This window comes from Rhinolophus sinicus, linkage group LG13 (assembly GCF_036562045.2).
Source record: "Rhinolophus sinicus isolate RSC01 linkage group LG13, ASM3656204v1, whole genome shotgun sequence".
In the NCBI taxonomy this organism is placed as follows: Eukaryota; Metazoa; Chordata; class Mammalia; order Chiroptera; family Rhinolophidae; genus Rhinolophus; species Rhinolophus sinicus.
Window position 1 is genome coordinate 35,212,738 of NC_133762.1, and position 21,144 is coordinate 35,233,881.

The window sequence follows — 21,144 nt, forward strand, 5'->3', positions numbered from 1 at the left end:
GGTGCTCATAACACCAGCGTTGCCGGTTCAGTCCCCTCATGGGCCACTGTGAGTCTGTGCCCGCTTTAAAAAAAACACAAAAAGCAAATGCACTTGTCCCCCCAAAAAAAGTATTATTGCCAAAGTAATCCGTAAACATTGAAAGAGTTGCCAAAGTTCCTGAGGTAAAAGCCGCCGCCTCACCACCTCTCACTCCCTACAGGTACCACTTTGAACAGTCTGGAGCAGTGCTGGCCAGTACAGTGGCCACTAGCCACATGTGGCTACTTCATTTTCAAGTTATAAAAATTACAATACAGTTGAAAATTCAGTTCCTGAATTTTCAGTCACAGTAGCCACATTTCAAGTGCTTAGTAGCTGTATGTGTCCATTGGTGCAGCTCTAGACTATTTCATCATCACTGCACGTCCTTTTAAATCTTTCTCTACATATATGCTCATATATTTGTTTTTTCACCCAAGTTGTCTTGTACCCACTGTTACCGCACAACTTATTTTTCTCGTGGAATGTATCTATTTGTTCATTTGCTAGTGATGTTGTATTTATTGTTTATATACTTTTGTGCTCAGGGCTGGAGGTGCCATGGTAAGCAAAAAACAGATGAATTCTGTCCCTCCCCCGCCCCCCAGCCCATATCATCTAGCGGGGAACAAAGATGTGATCAAAATATACCAATGAATGTGAAATTACAAACCGAGTTGAGGGCCCTGGAGGAAAGGCACTTGGTTCTACAAACAAGGAACTTGTCCTAGACCCTGGGACAGGGCAGGCCTCTGGTCTGAGATGAGATCAGAGAATGGATTACCGGGGAAGAGAGTCCTAAGCAGAGGTATCGTAACCGGAAGGAACACGGGGTGTCCAAGAACTCAGAGGAGTGACGCTGGCCTGCAGAGAGCATTTGGGAGGTTTGATCTTCACCCTGAGAGCAACGGGAGGGGTCTTTCCATGTCTCTATAGAGATTTAGCTCTTTCTTTTTCACAACTACACAGTGTAGTTGTGCCATAATTTCTTTAATCAGTGCCCCATTGATCTGGTTTCATCTGGCTTTTTTAAGGAAGCAGACTACCCCATGTTAGGTCGCCCTCTTGGTTCTTCTTGAGATAGTAATGAGCTGGGGCTGCACAGGTGCTAGGACAATTGAGGCTGGCTCAAAGGTTTGTGCACAAGACAGACATTCACAGAACCAGTGTTTTCACTTACCACTTACCTAGTCAGTCATCCTTTCAACAAACATTCATTGAGTGGTGGCAGTGCCCTAACCAGGGCTGGGTCTGGGCTACAGACGGGAGTCCTTCTGGGTCCCAGCACTCAGGTGGGTGAGCAGAGCCTTTAGAAAGCCCATCGGCCTGGGGTAGGGCTGTTTCTGGCACTTCTGGGGCCCCTCCCCATGGTTACCTTTGGTCTCTTCTGCCTGTGCCTCTGGGTACAGCCACCTGACTTCAGGGATCTGCCGGAATGGGAGCCCAGGATACGAGAGGCCTTCCGCCCTGGCGACTTGGACTCCAAGCCCGACCCCAGCCGGAACTTCAGGCCTTACCGAGCTGAAGACAATGATTCCTACGCTTCTGAGGTGGGCCTAGGCCTGAGCGAGCCAGGGGGCGGGTAGGAGGAGAGTGGCTGGGCTTCCCCAAAGCAGAGTGACCCACGGGGAATCTTAGCTGGTGATGATAGGGGTTTTGAGTATCCCATGTGGTTCCAAGCTTCTTGGAAGCCAGGACAAAGAGGGAAACCAGGAAGTTTGGGCTATTCTCATGGCCCGGTAAAAGGAAGCTTTTAAACTCTTTTAAAGAAATCGATTTTTTTCCCTATATTAAATTCTACTGGGAATTCAGTAATTTATGTCATTTAATGGAACCACTAATTTATGTAGCAGGAAGGCAGCCATCTCTACAGTCAGGCTGACTGGGTTCAAATTGTGGTTCCACTATATACTGACTGTAAGTCACTTTACCTCTCTGATCCTTAGCTTCTCACCTTTAAAATAAAAGTGATCCCTCATTGCATTGCTGAAAGGATTAAACACACAAAAAGCCTTAGCTTACACCTGGTTCAGGTTTGGTGAGAATGAGGAGGAGGAGGATGACATATCTCTGGGCCTCAGAGGACCTTGCAGAGTGTCTGTGTGACCTTGGGCATGACCTCACTCTGACTGCAGTTTCCTCATCTGTAACATGGGAGGATTCGAGTCTGTGGTAGCTGTAGAATTGCTAGGACTCTTTGGTCCTTGAGGATTTCTGGGTGGTTCTGAGCCCCACCCAAGCGTACTGAGCCTCTCCCTAGCACTTCATAATGAAACTGAAGCAGGGAAAGGCTCCTATGGATTTGTTGGGGCATCTCTGAGATGTCTGAACCATGGAGAGCCCTTTGTGTGCCCCAACCTGAGCACCCTTTTCTTCTTGGCATTCCTGGGAAAGCAACTTTGTGGTTCCAGGAAGGCCAGTCTGCTACTGTGCCTGTGGTGTAGCTCCCTTGGAGCTGATGGATCAAACTATCTAAGTGGTCTGAGCTTCCTAGCAGCCATGGCAAAAAGGGAGGAAATCACGAGATACTTTGTTTTCATTTTCTGAGCAATCAAAATAGGCCAACTCACCTGCAGAGAAAATAATTTCCTACATGTATTCAATTATTGTTTCATTTAACCCTTCTTTATTGAGTAGTTACAATTTGCCAGGCATGGTGTTAGGTACTGAGTTTAAGGAGAACACCAGAGATAGCAGGTTTAGCCTGGCAAGGATTTTTAATACAAAACAGGCATATAAGCTAGACCTCAAGTCAGAGTGCCTTCCATTGCAAAATTTCCACATTATTGGCCAGATACTAAATGCCTGGGTTTTTTCCACAGAGAGACATCTTGCCATGCCTGGGAAGGATTTATGTAGGAGTTGGAACTGACATTTCCTTTTTTTTTTTCCCCTCCTGCTTAACATGACAGTTTAAAAACTTTCCTCTGTTACTAGAATTAAAAATTTTTAAATTAAAGTATAACATACATACAGAAATCACTTGTAAGTGGACAGGTCACATAATTTTCACAAATTGAACACTCCTATCTAATCAGCAAGCAGATGAATAAACAAGCATGATCTGCCCCCGGGAACACCCCCCCTGGCCCTTTTCATCCTGACTTCTAACATAATCAACTAGTTTTGCCTGTGTAGCTGCATATAGCTATAAACACAATTTCCCTTGAAAAATGTAGTTTTATTGTCCCTTGTTAAGATTTTATTATATAGTCATTAAACAACAAATAACTTCAACAAAATCCCTAAGCAGCACTGCATAAAGATATAAAATCAAGATCACACGATTGTCACATACTTAACCACTGTTAACATTTACTGTGTGTGTCCATGTCCTTCATGTTTTTCTGTTAAAATATACATATAAACTTTTCATTGAACTATAACATAATAGTAGACATACAACAAAGGACACTCTCCTTAAGTGTATAGTTGAATGGATTTCTATACATGTAAAAATAGACCCATTAAACACATATATTGACCCCCATCATTATTATCTAAGTTGTTTGTCAGTTTTTGCGATTATAAATAATTGCATCTTTGTGAATCAAAGCTAGTTTCCACAGTATATTACTTTCTTCGAATAAATTTTGAAGAGAAATGATCCGGTTAAAATTATAATGGCTAGATTTGATGTCACTGTTTTGTTTAATCGTCATCACAAAGCACTGTGCCTGATTTGTAATTGAAGGACAGCTTGGGTCTGACTTACTGTTGTTGTTCCCCTACCATCCTCGTCCTCTGACCACAGCTTCTGTCCTCCCCATGCGCTCTCCCTCATTATCTGTGTCCCTCATCCCTACCCCAGATCAAGGAGCTGCAGCTGGTGCTGGCTGAGGCCCATGACAGCCTGCGGGGCCTGCAAGAGCAGCTCTCCCAGGAGCGGCAGCTACGCAAGGAAGAGGCTGACAATTTCAACCAGAAAATGGTCCAGGTGCGTGGTGTCCAGTGCCCTCCCTACACCTACTCCAACCTCCCTTCCCTGAACAGAAGGCAGAAACCTTAGAGGTCCACGGGTTTTCAGAAGGCAAGAATATCGGGGGAAACCCGAGTCTTTCTGCCCCATGCAGCACAGTGGCTGTGGGGTGTTCTGTGCATGTCATTCTGCATTAGCTGTGCTGGTCTGGAATCCTGGGCTTGTCGTTGACTGCCTGTGTGACTTCAGGCCAATCCTATCTCCTCCCTGGGCTCAATTTCCCATCTATGAAATACTGCCCCCATCAGAAGTGAAAACCTGTAGTTGAAAGGCCATAGGCCTTGTCTGTTAATCAAGATGATAGTCCTGGTAAATGGAAAGCATTTATTAAGCCCTTACTGTATGTCAGGACTGTACAATGCACTTCCCACACATTATGTCCTTTAATCTTCATGCCTTCCCCTATGAGGTGTCCCCATTTTACAGATGGGAAAACTGATGCCCAGAGAGCTGAAGTACTTTGCCCAGGATTGCACATCCAGACAGGGTGGGGCTGGGATTGTAATTCAGGTCTCTAGCTCCCTCTTAGTCATGACACAGCATTGCTTCCTAGAATATTACATGTGCTCAGCCTTCCTCACTCCCAGCATGCCCTTTGCTCTCCACGTGGGTTACCCCTCCCTCACACTCATAGCTTCCTCATTGAATGTAAGAGTTCATGTGAAACATTGGCACCCAGTACATGCTTATTATATGATCTCATGGCTTTTAATAATCAGAGCTGTGTTCAAATCCCAGTTGTTTTCACTGATTCAGTAACTGATTGCTGCTGCTTTCATGAGTTTCTATTCCCTGGAGTAGCAGAGGGCAGTGTTTATCTAAACAGAATGAGCTGCTGAACAGAATGATCCCCTGGCAGGGATCACCAACAAGCACCACCCAGATTTTCCTCTTTGCTCTTGTCAGACCCCTGGAATGGGGTGGGGTAGTGCCCCTGAAGACAGCTGGGGTTGCTCACGCTCTTGTCCCCCTTGCAGCTGAAGGAGGACCAGCAGAGGGCGCTCCTGAGGCGGGAGTTTGAGCTGCAGAGTCTGAGCCTCCAGCGGAGGCTGGAGCAGAAATTCTGGAGCCAGGAGAAGAACATGTTGGTGCAGGAATCTCAGCAGTTCAAGCACAACTTCCTGCTGCTCTTCATGAAGCTCAAGTGGTTCCTCAAGCGGTGGCGGCAGGGCAAGGTTTTGCCCAGCGAAGGGGACGACTTCCTTGAGGTATGGTCCCCCTGGCACTGAGACTGGGGCTGGGGACGGTGTGGAGGAGATAGGACCAGGGGGACAGCCAGCTGGTATCAACACAACCCTGAGGCTCACGTACTTAGGAGCCATCAGCTTGCAGGCTTCCATCCCTGCATTCATTCACTCATTCAGCATCTATTTGTGAGAACCAGCCCCTTACTGGGCGCGGTGGCAGGTGCTGAGGATACCCAGGTAAAGAAGACAGACTTGGTCTCGGCCTCACCAGGAGAAAGTCTCGTGGGGGATGGTAGGTCTTTAACACCTCTAATATTTCTTCGTTTCTCTTTTTCACAAACCTCAGAGTCTTTAGCAAGCAACGGTATCTAGGTGAATTTAATAATCCAGTTTTGTTGTTATTGCGTGATCTGCAAATACAGCGTATGTTAATGCTTCTTACTCTTTTAAGCTATAACTTACTACAGTAAAATGCACACATCTTAAGTGTACAGCTGGGGAAGTTTTATAGTGTACCTCCGTATAGCCTCCACCCAAATCACAATAGAGCACATTTCCAGAAGGTTCCTTCATGCCCCAGTCAGTATGGCCATCCCAGCAGTCAGCACTATTCTGACTTCTTACACCATCGATTAATTTTGGCTATTCTAGAAATTCACATAAGTGCATGTAGTCTTTTCCGTCTGCCTTCTTTGGCTCAATATAATTTTTTGAGAGTCATCCATGTCTTGCCTGTAGTAGTTCTTTTTTCTTTTATTGTTTATTTTCGACCTATGAATCTACCTATTTTATTTTATTTATTTAATTCTTTTATTGGGTAACTGTGTTTTTTCCAGGACCCATCAGCTCCAAGTCAAGTCGTTGTCCTTCAATCTAGTTGTGGAGGGCGCAGCTCAGCTCCAAGTTCAGTTGCCATTTTCAATCTAGTTGCAGGGGGCACATCCCACCATCCCGTGCGGGAATTGAACCGGCAGCCTTGTTGTTAAGAGCTCGTGTTCTAACCAACGGAGCCATCTGGCCACCCCTATTTTATTTTATTTTTAATGCTATCCTCAACATATAGCAACGGGTATTGGCTTTCAATCTTTAGTAATAATATCAACTTCCTTTTTTAGATATATTTATTTAACTAGAAAGAGTAGGTCAACTTAAAAACATTAATGATAGTACAGGTAGTATTTATATGTAGCCGGAAACATGAGGAATGGAGCTTTGGGAATGTCTGAAGGACTCACATGGCCCATTTGTCCCTCAGTCTTTGCAGGACCCTTTGCTTCTCAAAGCCCCTGCCTCCCGTCATCAGCAGCATGCTAACATTGCTAAGAGAAGGGGCCTGTAGGATGTCATACGTCAGTCACACCCACCTGAGTTGGCACCACTCACCTTAGCCTTTTGGGTACAGGTACTACTGGTCTAGCCCAGATTTGGCCCTCCTTTGGCTTAAGCTACTCTTTCCAGAGCCAGTGGGGCCCAGTGGCACTTCCCAAGTCCCCATGTACTCTTATCAGGGGACCCTTAGTGTAGCCCCAATGCCCCAGGAGCAGGGGATGACGGTTAGGCCTGAACCTGTAGCAAGAGTTCCCTCTTCCCACCCCCAGTGGGGCTCATAGTTCTTCTCCCAGGCACCCGCCTCCTCCCCGAGGGCCTCTTGGGAGAGTCACTGACCATCATTAAATGGACCTATTTCCTGCCGCCTCACCCTGGAGGTGCCCCTATGAGAAGCAGCTTAAAAGCCCAGCATGACTGCCCCTTAAGTATCACCCTTTGTGACACCTGGTACCTCATATTTGAAGGCACTGTCTGCTTTCTCTTCTGTGGCATTTGAAAACATAGGCCCACCTCTCCTATTTGGAAGTCCCACACAAGCCTTTGGGTGAAGCCCAGTTGTTGTTTTTTTAATGAATTTTTAAATTTTTATTTTCTTAATTGTAGAGAATATACATAACATAAAATTTACCATTTTAACCATTTTTAAGTGTACAGTTCAGTGATGTTAAGTACATTCACATTATTGTGTAACCATCACCACCATCCATCTCCAAAACTCTTTTCATCTTGCAGTACTGAAACTCAGTACCTACTGAACACTAATTCCCCCTCCTCCCCTCCCCAGAGTCCCTGGCAATCAACCACTATTCTGCTTCCTGTCCCTATGATTTTGTCTACTCTAAGTACTTCGTATTGGTGGAATCATACAGTGTTTGTCCTTTTGTGACTGGCTTATTTCACTTAGCATAATGTCTTTAAGGTTCATCCACGTTGTAGCGTGTTGCAGAAGTTCCTTTTGTTTTAAGGATAATATTCCATAGTATGGATAAACTATTTTTTCAGCATTACTGAGGTATAAATGACACACAGTAGTTGTATATACCATGTTTCTCCAAAAATAACACTGGGTCTTATATTAATTTTTGCTCCAAAAGACGCATTAGGGCGTATTTTCAGGGAATGTCTTATTTTTCATGTACAACAATCTACATTTATTCAAATACAGTCATGTCATCTTCTTATGGAACATCGTCATAACATACAAAATGCATTCATCTGGCTGACGATCTTAACTGGGGCTTATTTTGGGGGTAGGTCTTATTTTCGGGGAAACATGGTATTTAAGATGTACAAGTTGATGTTTTTATATATGTATATGGAATGATCACTTTAATCAAGCTAATTAACATATCCATTACCTCATATAGTTAACCATTCTCTCTCTGTCTCTCTCTCTCTTTCTGAGAACACTTAAGATCTGTCTTAGCAAATTTCAAGTGTACAATACAGTATTATTAACTAAAGTCACCATGCTGCACATTAAATCTCCAGAATTTATTCATCCCGCATAACTGAATCTTTGTATCCTTTGACTAACATATCCCCATTCTCCCCGCCCCCTGCCCTCGGCAACCACTGTTCTACTCACTGCTTGTATGAGTTCAACTTTTTAACGATTCCACATCTGAGTGAGATCTCGCAGTATTTGTCTTTCTCTGTCTGACTTATTTCACTCATCCTGTCCTTCCGGTCCATCTATGTTGTTGAAAATGGCAGAATTTCCTTCTTTTTTTATGGCTGAATAATATTCTATAGTGTATATGTACCATATTCTCTTTACCCATTCATTCATCAACAGACACTTTGGTTGTTTTCATATCTCGGCTACTGTGAGTAATGCTGCATTGAACACGAGGGAGTACAGATATCTCTTTGAGATCTAGATTTCATTTCCTTTGGATATATACCCAGAAGTGGGATTTCTGGATCATGTGTTAGTTCTATTTTTATATTTTTGGGGAAAACACTATACTGCTGTCCATAGCTGAAACCTATTTTTCGCTGCTATGGAAAATGGTCCCCCACACCCTCCAAAGTGAATTCCCTACAGGCCACGTAGCCTATATTTTAAATTAAATTTTTTCAGGCAAACTCGCCATATTTGGTAAAAATCTTTCTAGCCATTTCCATGTATTACAGTAGCAGAGAGAAACAGAAGCTTTCTTTAGAAAAACAATAAGATGTAAGCGTAGGAGATGAAATATATATGCCTATAACTAATAGAAATATACATATTTATTGAAAAAGACACAATAAGATATAAACATGACCACATATATGTAAAAATAAGTATATACATATATGTAGATGATATGATATAAAGCATATGTGTATAAAATACATTTAAGTACATAATAAAATACATGTAACTATATAAATAATACACTTGATATACATTTATACTTTTGAAGAATATACATATCCACACATGTAAAATTAAAACTATATATGTGAATGATAACCCTCAGATGTTGGGTGTTTGTAGTGTTCTGGGCACTGTCTTAAATGCTTTAAGTGGGTTATTGCATTTCACTTTTACAAATACCCTGTGATGTAGAGACAATTATTATCCCTATTCTACTGCAGTTAAAGAGCTTTGCTTCCTTGTCCTCAATTCTGAAATCCAGAAGCTCTGAGAACTGTTTCTTTGCATCTAACTCAGTTGAAACAAATTGGCCCTACATTCATTTGGCAACAAAACCTTTATTCCATTTCATGTTAATATTCATATGTTTGTAAGGGAAATATTGGTGTCCTTGAGCGCAGGGTGTTACCCCAGATTTTTTCAGGCCTGTTATACAATATACAGTGTAGGTACCATATATATATATATATATATATATATATATATATATATATATATATATATATATTTTTTTTTTTTTTTCCCCTTTCTTCTGCCTCCCCCCCAACTCTGGTTCAAGCCATTGTTTCTCAGTCTAGTTGTGTAGGACACAGCTCCCTGGCCCATCCTGGTATTATGAGCCTTGCGCTCTCCCGGCTGAAGCAGTTAGTCGCCAGTCATGGATCGGCTGCTCACAGTAGCTCACGGCAACTCTCGCCGGCTGCTGGCCACTCACGTTGGCCCCCGGCTGCTCACGGCAGCCCAGCATCAGGGAGAGCTGTTGTTCACAATCTTAGCTGTAGAGGCTGGCCTGTAGGTACCATATTATCTTTCTAAATCCCAATTAATTCTGAATTCTAAGCACACCTGACCCTAAGGATTTCAGAGAATCATGCACCTGTGTATATAGTCAGATACTGTATGTATAGGTACTTGTGACCAGGGACAGAATTGGGGTGTTTAGTCACACAGGCCCTGCTGCCCCCACATACTTCCCAGCCTCAGCACCGGCCTGACCCTGAAAACTAGTATTCATTTGGTTTCTAGGACTTTTTTTTGGTTTTTCTTCCACCTCTTTGGTTGCTCTTTCTCAGTCTCCTTGGTCTGACCTTCCATTTCTCCTTGACCTGATCTGAATGTCAGAGTCCCCCCTCAGGGCTCAGCCCTCGGACCTTGTCCCTTCTTTACGTGCACTTACCCCCTTGGAGGGAGCTCATCCATGCTCATGGCTTATATGGCCTTTCCTACACATTGTGAGTCCATCTAGAGTCTACAGAACCTGACCCAGCCGCACTGCCCCCCACAATCTGAACCACCATCATGTCTTGCCTGGATTGTCACCATAGTCTCCTAACTGATCTCCCCGCTTCTGCCCTTGCACCCTTGCACCAAACGAGAGTACCCAGGGCAGATATAGTCAATGTAGATGGTACCCCCTGGAGTTATGCGATATGGGACGCTGTCGCTGCCCTATAATGTGTCTCAACATAGCAGCTAGAGGGATCTTATGAAACTGAAAGTCAGGCTGGTGTCACTCCTTGGTGCACAGTCTTCCCCTGGCTCCCATTTCATCCGGAGTAGAAGCCAAAGTCCCCACAATGGCCTGCTCAACCAGCCTGTTCCCCATACCGCTCTCACTTCCTCAAATAGACATGTTCCCACCTCAGGGCCTTTGCATTGGCTGTGTCCTTTTCCTGGAATTATGCTCATGGCTTATTTTCTTACCTCCTCAGGACTTCGCCCAAATATCACCTTCTCTCTAAGGCAGGGGTGTCAAAACTGCGGCCCGCGGGCCAACTGCGGTCTGCAATCCATTGTTAATTGGCCCGCAGCAAATTCCAAAAATATATTTAGTTTACTTAAATAAACCAGGTGAGGCAATACGTACTTCACCTCGAGTGAGCGGCCCGGCTGTTTGTGTATTTTACCGCATATGGCCCTTGGTGAAAAACGTTAAAAAAAGTTTGGACACGAGCACCCGCATACAGCACATCCTAGCTCCTTTTCCGGCTCTCTTTTTCTCCATAGCACCTGCTATCATGTGATATTCCATACACTTAATGACATTTCATACATTCCCTATATTTGTTTGTTTTCTTGCTACTGGAATGGAAGCTCAGGGTTTTTTGTCTGTCTTGCTCACTGATGTATCTCCAGCTCTGAACACAGATCTGGCTCATGGTAGGTGTTCAATAAATATTTGTTGAATGAATGATGAAAGTGCACCCGAGTCAGAAAGCGGCTTCCTTCTAATGCTTTCCTGTTCTGAACTAGTACCCGGTCTCCTTGGTTGGCCCTGGACTTCTAATCAGGTTCCATCAGCAGCAAACCCTGCCTCCCAGGAAATCTCCTTCTGTCTACCCAAATCTTTGGTTCTCCTTTCTGTAATTATAGGGGTGCCTGTGGCCCTTATATTGCAGCCACGCTGCCTACCTTGACCCAGCCTGACAACATGGTCATTTATGAATAGCTCTCAGGGATGCTTCATGGTCCTTTTGGCGGGAGAGATGGTGGGAGCACAGAAGGGCCTGACTCTCCAGCTCTGCTCCTCAGCCTAGACGGCACCCAGGGTGCCAAAGTCAAATGTTGGAAAATCAGTGCCCAGCTGGGTGCCTTTGGTCCGTCCTGCACCATAAACCCCATTCTTTCTTCCTGATTGGCTATATAGTCCCATATCTGTCTGGGCCACTAACCTGAATCCCATCCCCCTGAGGGTCAGACCCCCAGGCATGATGCCCTGCCACCCCCTGTTGAGTGTGGTTTTTTAAAAATAGGTAAATAGCATGAAGGAGCTGTACCTGCTAATGGAGGAAGAGGAATTAAACGCCCAGCATTCTGACAACAAGACCTGCACGGGGGACAGCTGGACCCAAAACACGGTTTGTTCTCAGCCTACTCCCAGTGCTGTCCGATCCCTTTGTTCCTTTGTCTGTTTCGTGATCACTTCCTGCCACCTTCATTTGCACTCGGCACTGGAGCTGCAGAGGTTATTGCCTGGTCACTGGCCCCGGTGCTCAGTGCTGTGGGCCACATAGGTCATCCCAGGGCAGTGACAGAGGGCCAGATGATGGACTGTCACAGGCAAGAGAGCAATTAATTCTGTTTGGAGTATAGTGGACGGTATCACAGAGAAGCGGTCATAGGTGGTGAATTTTGAAGGATAAGTAGGAATTTACCTAATAGAGAAAGGGGAAAGGCCATTCTGGACCAAGAGAACTGTGGGTACAGAGGTGTGGCAAGGTATTGTTGGATTGGCTGCATCTTGGGATGTACATAGTTGGGGGAAGGACCCCAGGCCGGGATCATGAAGAGGGGCCTTATGGTCTGGAGTAAAAACCCTCAAATCAAGCCATAGGATAGAGAAAGCAATAGAGTCAGGTTCCTAGGGGCGCAACAATGGGAACGGGTGGGAAACAGGTCCTGGGCCAAGGAGAGAAGATTGGGCCCATTCAGGCAATCAGGGAGGCTCCATGGTTCAGACTCCTTATCTGGCCCATGGTGGGTCAGAGAGGCAGATCCTGAGAAAGGAGATGGATCCAGGGCCTTGGTGTTGCAGGGCCTCGAAGAAGCCAGGGCTCAGCTTAGATTTAGGCTGAGTAATTATTGCTGTAACTGTGTGAAGCTGGGACGCACGGTCAGCCTAGGAGGTGGCCAGGACGGAGATGACTCAGCTCAGAAAACTCGGGGCTGAGACTGCATGGATGAGATAATCCGAGAAGTTGAGGGACTTGCCCGAGGCCTGGTAGAGTCCTGGGCTGGACTCTGGGTGAGTGCTCCCAGCCCAGGCTCCCCTCCCTGCCCCTCAAAAAGCTCCTGACCCAGGTCTTGCCCCCGTCTGCAGCCCAACGAGTACATCAAGACACTGGCTGACATGAAGGTGACACTGAAGGAGCTGTGCTGGCTGCTCCGGGATGAGCGCCGTGGTCTGACTGAGCTTCAGCAGCAGTTTGCCAAGGCCAAGGCCACCTGGGAGACGGAGCGGGCAGAGCTCAAGAGCCACACCGCCCAGGTGAGTCTCCCACCTGTCAGAGACATCTACCCCTTCGGCTGTCAGATTTGGGAGCAGGATGTCCAAAGCATGCTTCTAGAAGCATAAGAACCTCACCTTGTGATCCCGAGAAGGCAAGAGACTTGCCTAGAGTCACACAGCAAGGGTACCAGAAACAGTGGGAACTGGGAGTTACAGAGCTGGGAAGGAAGGTAAGGGATTGACCAAAGGGCATGGGGGCATCAAAGGCACCTCGGCTGCACCATCGGCTCACAGGTGAGGCCAAAAACACTTAGTGCCTGTCTGTACCTGGTAACGTCCTTCACATACACGCCCAGATTCCAGCTGCCTGCTGTCTTCATTCTTGCCCTCTTCTCCTCATAAGAATCCCTTAACCCCCTGCTACCGGGCTCTGTTCTGTTCACTCAAACTGAGGGACTTCTCTCCCCACAACCCAGCTTGACCAAAGGAGCCTCAAGCAGAGCTTTGGGGGTTTGGTCTCTGCTGTGTACCTGGAGGCAAGTTGCTGCCCTGCTCTGGTCTTCTCAGTGAGAGGGTGGGCTTATTCCCACTCAGAGAGAATGCTCTGACCCCCACCACACCCCACACCCCAACTCTGCAGAGCCCAGCTTCCTCCAGCCTGCCACTGCTGCAGGCTGCTTTCCTGAGCATCATGGACCCCTTGGAGGTGGGTACACTCGTTATCTCTGCTGGAAAAGTGACAAAACAGGCATAGAGGAGTTCTGTTTCTTTCCCAAGGTCACCTAGCTAGTAAGTCACAGACATGACCCTCGCTCCCCAAACTTCTGCCCCTTCACCTCCCCATGACCATGATGTCACCTTCTCTGTACTCACAGACTCTGACTTCCCAGCGCCACCATTCTCTCCTCCTAACCCTCCCTGCAGATCTCACAGTTCCTGCCCCATCTGCGCATTCGACTGTCCACTGCTCCTTCTGCCCTCCCAAACCCAGCCATTCCAGGTGTCCCTCCCCACTGGGAACCTGAATGGCCCCATGAGAGTTAAGATGTCAGACCACAGCCTGGCGGGTGTGGGGTGCATCGATTCTTGAGGTTGCATGTTTACCTCCTGCGATTTGAAGCTGAGAAAGCCATTATGCAGGAGTAATTCCTGGACACATTACATTACTGTGTGAGCATGTCCCCCACTAACCCTAATCCATAACGCTGGTACAAGTTGATGAAGTACCATGACAAGCATTAACTAAGAACCTCTGCCATTTTGTAGCTGTGTGACCTAGGACAAATAACCTACCTCTCTGAACCTCTTCAAGCTCCTGTGCAGAATACCGAAAATGGTAGTTATCTTGCCGAGTTTGCATGAGGTTACTGAGCTAATGCCTGAAAGGCTGTTAGCACAGAGCTTGGCGTGTGGGAAGAACACAAGCCTTGATTGGGAGGAGAGGTTAGTTCTGAGTGGGAAGGTGAGTGAAGGCTTCCCAGGTTAGGGGTCCTCCGGGGAGGAGCTCTCTCCGCCTGCCACCTGCTGGCGTCCTGCAGGGCAGAAGGGTAGAAAAGAGGTGACTCCTGATGCCAGCTCCCAGTTTGTTCTTCCTTTTGCAGATGGAGCTGAAGGCTGGGAAGGGCGCTGGGGAGCGGGCGGGGCCCGACTGGAAGGCAGCTCTGCAGAGGGAGCGGGAGGAGCAGCAGCACCTCCTGGCTGAGTCCTACAGCGCTGTCATGGAGCTGACACGGCAACTGCAGATCAGCGAGCGCAACTGGAGCCAGGAGAAGCTGCAGCTGGTGGAGCGGCTCCAGGGTGAGAAGCAGCAGGTGGAGCAGCAGGTAAAGGAGCTGCAGAACCGCCTGAGCCAGGTGAGGCCTGTCCCAGCCCAAGCTGGCTCAAGCCACAAGGGGGAGTCACTGTAGGAAGAGACGGGGGTAGGATCTCCTTCAGGTATAGCTGGATCTAGGTGCTCAGGGAATACAGTAGGGACGAGGTCTTTCTCTCTGCCAGTCTCTTAGGCTTGCTTTCCTCTGTACTTTACTCTTAAATTAAGCAAGCTCTCCTCAAATATAGCCAAGGTTAGTTTTGTGCTCATATCCTCACAGCTGAGCAATTGCAATAGAGTTTTCCTTTTCCACAAAGCTCTGATTGGCCAGGTGTGAGTCATGTGCCCACTCCTTGGAGCCTGCCAAAAGCTAGGAACCAAGAGGGAAGAACCAAGGTGGGAATTCTCCCCATGGGAATCCTCCTACCAAAAGACAGGGGAAACGAAAAACAATCACTGACCATTATCCCCACTGCAGTTCACATCAGTTGAACTGCTGTTTAGCGTTCCTAGTATGGATATTTTGCACATACTGAGCACTCTGGTGGGTTTCAGCTGCTGTTTAGCTGATCTAGCTGTTCCAGAGATTGTAGTATGAATTAACATAGTAGTAACAACAGTAATAGTATACAATAGCATTGGATATATGTCATCTTTAAGGGTACCTGTAAGTGGTTACTTTCAGGATCATTTCCCAAATCCACCTTGTTGGTAGCTCAGAGCTGCGGCTACCCACTGGGAAGGTGGCTCCTAGTTCGTGATCCGGGTCCTCCGGGCTGCAGAGAGGAGCCTGGGGAGTGGCTCTGCCCACAGCGGGGCCCTGCACCAGCTTTGCTCACCACTGACCGCCCTCTTTGCCATTTCCCAGCTGCAAAAGGCTGCTGACCCCTGGGTCCTGAAGCACTCAGACCTGGAGAAGCAGGACAACAGCTGGAAAGAGGTGAGTGGGATACAGGCCGCTCTTGTTTTCTTGATTCCTGGATACACTGAAAAATCCCTCACTTGTGGGGATGCGACAGAGAGGATGCTAACCTGTCCCACAGGTCATGCCCTCACACCTTGGGCTCCTCAGCCCTGGGGCCTCTACCCTCACGGTTCCAGCCTATGGTGTGGGACACGTGAAGGACCCTCTGCCTCTAAATCACCATGTGATCTTGGGCAAGTCACTCTCCCTCTCTGGGCTCCGGCTGCCTCGTTGGTAACATGAGAATCACGTTTTCTGCCTTAGCCCAGTCCTGATTGCAGAGATCAGTTAGGTCACGTGGGTGAAGTTTGCTCCTAAGCCTCAGGTACATTGTCCATATAGCAACACGCTGAGGAACCAAACAGTGAACAGACGGGCCTTTGCATCGTCCCAGGTAAACCTCATGACAGCCTGAGGAAGTGGTGTTTTGTCAGGAAACTTGGTTGCAAGCAACAAAAACTGATTCTGGAGAACTGAGGCAGGAGAGGATTTTATTAGGGGCTCAAGAGGGCTGGTAACGGAGGTTCGGAAAACTGGTGCAGGTCCTGGGAACCAGGTCGAGACAAACCCAGAGCAGGAAGCTTCAGGTCACTGCTGTCACCGCCAACTGGACAGCAGCCATTGGGTGCTGCCACCACATTCACGTTACGTTCTAAACAGGTTCTGCTTTTCCTTGGGGATCTCTCTGAGAGCTCCCATTGGCCACGCCTAGATCACATGGAGGCGGGGTTAGAGGCACGGTCACCAGAAACTGACCAATGGCATTCTAGATCGTTGCTGACATCATTCCTGCTGGACAAGAGGAGACTCAGGCGTGTGGGGTCCAGGGTCAGCTCCCTCAGGGGGTGCTGGTGGCCAAAACTGACCCTTCTTGTCTCTCTTGACAGACACACAGTGAGAAGATCCACAACAAGGAGGCTGTTTCTGAAGCTGAGCTTGGGGGAACTGGCTTAAAGAGGTACTGACATTCCCTCCCCCACTCTGCCCTGCACGCCTGCCCCCTGCTCCACCCTGCACCTGCCTCGCCCCTTTGCCTCTCTTCTCTCCCATGCCCAATGTGCCTCCCGCTGCACCTCAGCAGGGCTGGGAGAACTCGGGGATATGGTTTCTATGCTACTTAGGAGCTGGGGAACTTGGGGCGATGAGAATTCCTGTCTATAATTTGTTTGATTCTGGGCATGGAAAACTGGGGCCCCCACATACCCTAGCTGGGAAAGAAACTGTATAACTCCTCTTGGGGTTCTTTCTTCTTCTGCCGGGAATTAGGAGAGTCAAGCTGGACCCCCATTCCTGGGATTACTGAGCATCCTCCTCTGGGCCCAGCCCTATGCTGTGGCCAGGAAGACCCCGAGGACTCAGAACCATGTCTCCGCCATTAGGAAACTCATGAAAGGAGTGAGAGCAACAGAACCTCCCAGGGGCCATGGGAGCATCCGGAAGCCAGATAGGCGGATGGGCTATGGAGACAAGTGTGGGGTTTGAATTCCAGCTCCGTTGTTTCTAGCTCTGTGGCCTTGAGCTGTATGTCACATCTCTATCTGGTGGGGATAACAGAAGCTGCCTCCTAGAGGTCCTGAAGGACTGTGGTCTGACCTGTGAGACGCACTTACACAGGCCTGGCATTTTCAGTCATCAGGCAACACAAGCGCCAGCTCTGTGCTGGAGGTTTAGTGGAGTCTTCGTTTGGGTTCCCCCAAAAGCAAAGACAAGGATTTGAGACCTTATCTCAAAGATCCTGAGACAAGGGTTTGTGTGCAAATGATTTATTTGGGAGAGGATTCCAGGAAACACTTGGAAGTGAGACAGGGAAGGGAAACCAGCTGTAAAGGGGGTATTATTCCAAGGGCAACCCAAGCTCAGTTTCCCTGGGGAACTCTGGGAGCCAGGGTGGAGCATGCAACTCAATGTCATCTCACTCGAGGACCAAAGAGCCACCAAACCCCACCCATTGTTTGCTGAGGGCTGCGTTGAGGGGTGTGCACGCTGTGGTGTTTCCAGCTTCCTCTGTGAAGGCCACGTGTGCTCCTGCAGTCGGAAAACAAGCCCTGGGGTAGAGAATGGCAGGTGCTCAGAGCATGCGGTGTTGGGTGTGTAGGTGTGAGTGCTGAGGGAATGGGGGGCGGGGCTCCAAGAGAAATTTCCACAAGAGGTGAGCAGGGCGGTGGTGGTCCCTGCCCCCGTGTCACAGGGACCAAGAAGGAAGACCAGAGTGCGGGCTAGGCGGGTGTTACCTCCCACCAACACTACTCTTCTTTCCTCTATGCTTCCTAGGACCAAATCTGTTTCTTCCATGTCGGAGTTTGAAAGTTTGCTTGACTGTTCCCCCTACCTTGCTGGTGAAGCCGCCCGGGGCAAGAAGCTGCCCAATAACCCTGCGTTTGCCTTTGTGGGCACCCAGCCAGTGGACCCAGAGAAGGATGCCCAGGCACAGCCACAGGACTGCAGCCACCTGGGTGCCCTGGCCTGCCAGGACCCGGCAGGGAGGCACATGCAGCGCAGTTACACGGCTCCCGACAAGACAGGCATCCGCGTGTACTATAGCCCTCCAGTGGCCCGGCGCCTGGGCGTCCCCGTGGTCCACGATAGGGAGGGTAAGATCCTCATCGAGCCCGGCTTCCTCTTCACCACTGCCAAGCCCAAAGAGTCGGCCGAGGCCAACGGGCTGGCCGAGAGCTCCTACGGCCGGTGGCTCTGCAACTTCTCACGGCAGCGCCTGGACGGGGGCCCAGGGGCCAGCCCCGCGGCTGCCGGGCCGGGCTTCCCAGCAGCCCTGCACAACCTGGAGATATCGGGCAACATGAGCGACGATATGAAGGAGATCACCAACTGTGTGCGCCAGGCCATGCGCTCGGGCTCGCTGGAGAGGAAAGTGAAGAGCACGTCCAGCCAGACGGTGGGCCTGGCCAGCGTGGGCACGCAGACCATCCGCACGGTCAGCGTGGGCCTGCAGACCGACCCGCCCCGCAGCAGCCTCCACGGCAAGAGCTGGTCACCCCGCAGCTCCTCGCTGGTGTCCGTGCGCAGCAAACAGATCTCCTCCTCCCTGGACAAGGTGCACTCGCGCATCGAGCGGCCATGCTGCTCGCCCAAGTACGGCTCGCCGAAGCTCCAGCGGCGCTCCGTGTCCAAGCTGGACAGCGCCAAGGACCGCAGCCTGTGGAACCTGCACCAGGGCAAACAGAATGGCTCGGCCTGGGCCCGCTCCACCACCACGCGGGACAGCCCTGTACTGAGGAACATCAATGACGGGCTGTCCAGCCTCTTCAGTGTGGTCGAGCACTCGGGGAGCACGGAGTCCGTCTGGAAGCTGGGCATGTCCGAGGCCCGGGCCAAGCCCGAGCCCCCCAAGTACGGCCTTGTGCAGGAGTTCTTCCGCAATGTGTGCGGCCGAGCCCCGAGTCCCACCTCGGCAGCAGGGGAGGAGAGCACCAAGAAGCCGGAGCCCCTCTCCCCGGCCAGCTACCATCAGCCGGAGGGCATGGCCAGGATCCTGAACAAGAAGGCAGCCAAGCCAGGCAGCGGTGAGGAAGCCAGACTCTCTGTTCTGCCCCAGGTGGGGAAGGACGGTGTCCTCCGGGATGGAGATGGAGCCCTGGTCCTTCCCAATGAGGTAGGTGGATGGGGCTGCCCTTTTTCTTGGGAGGCGGGTTGGCTTATGAGGTCCAAGCTCTTCTGGTTTTCCAGCTCAGGGAATGTAGTTCATGTGTTTCAAAAAGTTTTTGTGCTAGTCTGGAATGGGGGTTGGATGGCCCCATGGAAGGACACGTGACCGGAATACCGCGAGCAATGGGCGTGGCTTCACTAGCTGCTTTGCCACCACATCCCAGAGATTGCCAGCATCCCCCACAGGGAAGGGGTGTGCTCACTTCTCTCCCGCCACCAATGGTGTGCTAGAGCTGCCTCATGTGGTTCGTGAGAGCCAGGTGTGTGTGTCTCTGTGTTCAGTGACATCACCTTGGTACCCTGAGATTGGCCACAGTGGGAGGGCTTACACCATGAAAACTGGCAAATGCCACAAGTCAGGGCCTCTCCCCTCACTCCTGGGAAGCTAGTTCTTAAACATTTATCAGCATCCCCCCCATCCCACCCCACGAAGCCTCCATGCCTCAGTGCTCTCATTTTCTCTGAGACTCTTTTGCTGCACTCCCCCCTCCTGATAATCAGTTTCAGATTTCATGGGGGAATTATTTGCATATTAGTAAAAGAAAGCATTTAAGTTAGCATCGCAGAGAGGGAAATGGTAGCGTATCTCATGGAACCTGAGGGCCGGGACCCGAAGGCCTCAGCAGCTTCTCTCTGTCTCCCTCTCCTCTCTCTTGAGCTTCATTTTCTCTGTCCTCTTCCTTCTTCTCTTTCTCTGTTGCATTTGCATATGGTCAGGAGGGCTGTCTGAGCTCTGGTTTTATAACATCTCCCAGGCCAAGCTCCTGAGAGAGGCTATCTCAAATCCCTGTCTCCCAGTTCCACATTTTTGGTCCAGCCCGAGTCCAGTGGACTCCCTGGGTGTAGTCAGGAGTTGCTGTCAAGTGGTGTGCGGGGTACTCAGTGAGGGTTGCGGGTGGGTGGGGCACAGAGCTGGGATGGGCTATGATTGGCCCACTGGTATGTATTGTATGTTTAGGTGGTTTCTAGTTTTTCCCTATTATAAGTAATTCTATGGTGAATAGCTTGGTCCAAAAACATGTTTCCACATTTCAGATTACTTCCTTAGGTTCAAGTTGCAGACATGGGATTACAGGATAAAAGAATATACATTTTTAATGGTATTTGATAAATGTTGCCAACTTGTCTTTTAAAAAACTTTGTCCGGTTTCTATACCCCCCAGCCGTGTGTGGTGAGTGCTTTTCTTCTCTGTCTTCTCACCCAGCTGGCTGAATTTTTTAAAATCTTTCACATATTTCTATTTTTTAACTTTTTAAAAACTTTTCAATTGAATATACATATGAGCATATCATAAGATATGGATCACTAGATTCTCACAAACTGAACATACCCATTTTATTAGGGTTCTCTGGAGAAACAGAATCAGTAGGTGCTGTGTGTGTGTGTGTGTGTGTGTGTGTGTGTGTGTGTATAATTGGTTTATACCAGTATTATAACAGATTAGTTGCTGTGATTATGGGAGCTGACAAGTCCCAAGATCTGCATGGTGAGTTAGCAGGCTGGAGACCCAGGAGAGTCCATGGTTTAGTTCCAGTCTGAGTCCAAATGCCTGAGAACCAGGAGAGCCAGCTGTGTCATTCAGTATAGCACATGTATCTGTTGTAGTTCCGTTCTGAAGGCTGGCAGGCCTTGAGACTCAAGAAGAGCCGATATTTCAGGTTGAGTCTGAAGGCAGGAAGAAAGCCCATGTCCCAGCTTGAAGACCATCAAGCAGGAAGAATTGTTTCTTGCTCAAGGAAAGTCAGACTTTTGTTCTACTCAGGCCTTCAACTGATTTGACAAGGCCCACCCACATAAGGGAAGGCAATCTGTTTTACTCAGTTTACCAATTTAAATATTAATCTCACAGACACACCCAGGATAATGTTTCACCAAC

General features: G+C 48.6%; 1 protein-coding gene across 4 annotated transcripts in view; it reads left to right on the forward strand.

Moving 5' to 3' along the window:
- The window catches only part of MTCL2 (microtubule crosslinking factor 2), a 70,973-nt gene that overhangs the window by 40,907 nt on the left and 8,922 nt on the right, over positions 1-21,144 (forward strand). The window contains exons 6-14 of one of the 4 annotated variants that reach the window (XM_074317773.1): positions 1,431-1,571; positions 3,776-3,958; positions 4,978-5,208; positions 11,635-11,739; positions 12,702-12,869; positions 14,432-14,683; positions 15,509-15,580; positions 16,492-16,562; positions 17,876-19,214. In XM_074317773.1, the coding sequence (XP_074173874.1) occupies positions 1,431-1,571; positions 3,776-3,958; positions 4,978-5,208; positions 11,635-11,739; positions 12,702-12,869; positions 14,432-14,683; positions 15,509-15,580; positions 16,492-16,562; positions 17,876-19,214 (2,562 nt within the window). The remainder of the gene's footprint in view (positions 1-1,430; positions 1,572-3,775; positions 3,959-4,977; positions 5,209-11,634; positions 11,740-12,701; positions 12,870-14,431; positions 14,684-15,508; positions 15,581-16,491; positions 16,563-17,875; positions 19,215-21,144) is intronic. The other 3 variants (XM_074317774.1, XM_074317775.1, XM_074317776.1) reach the window with 3 other exon arrangements.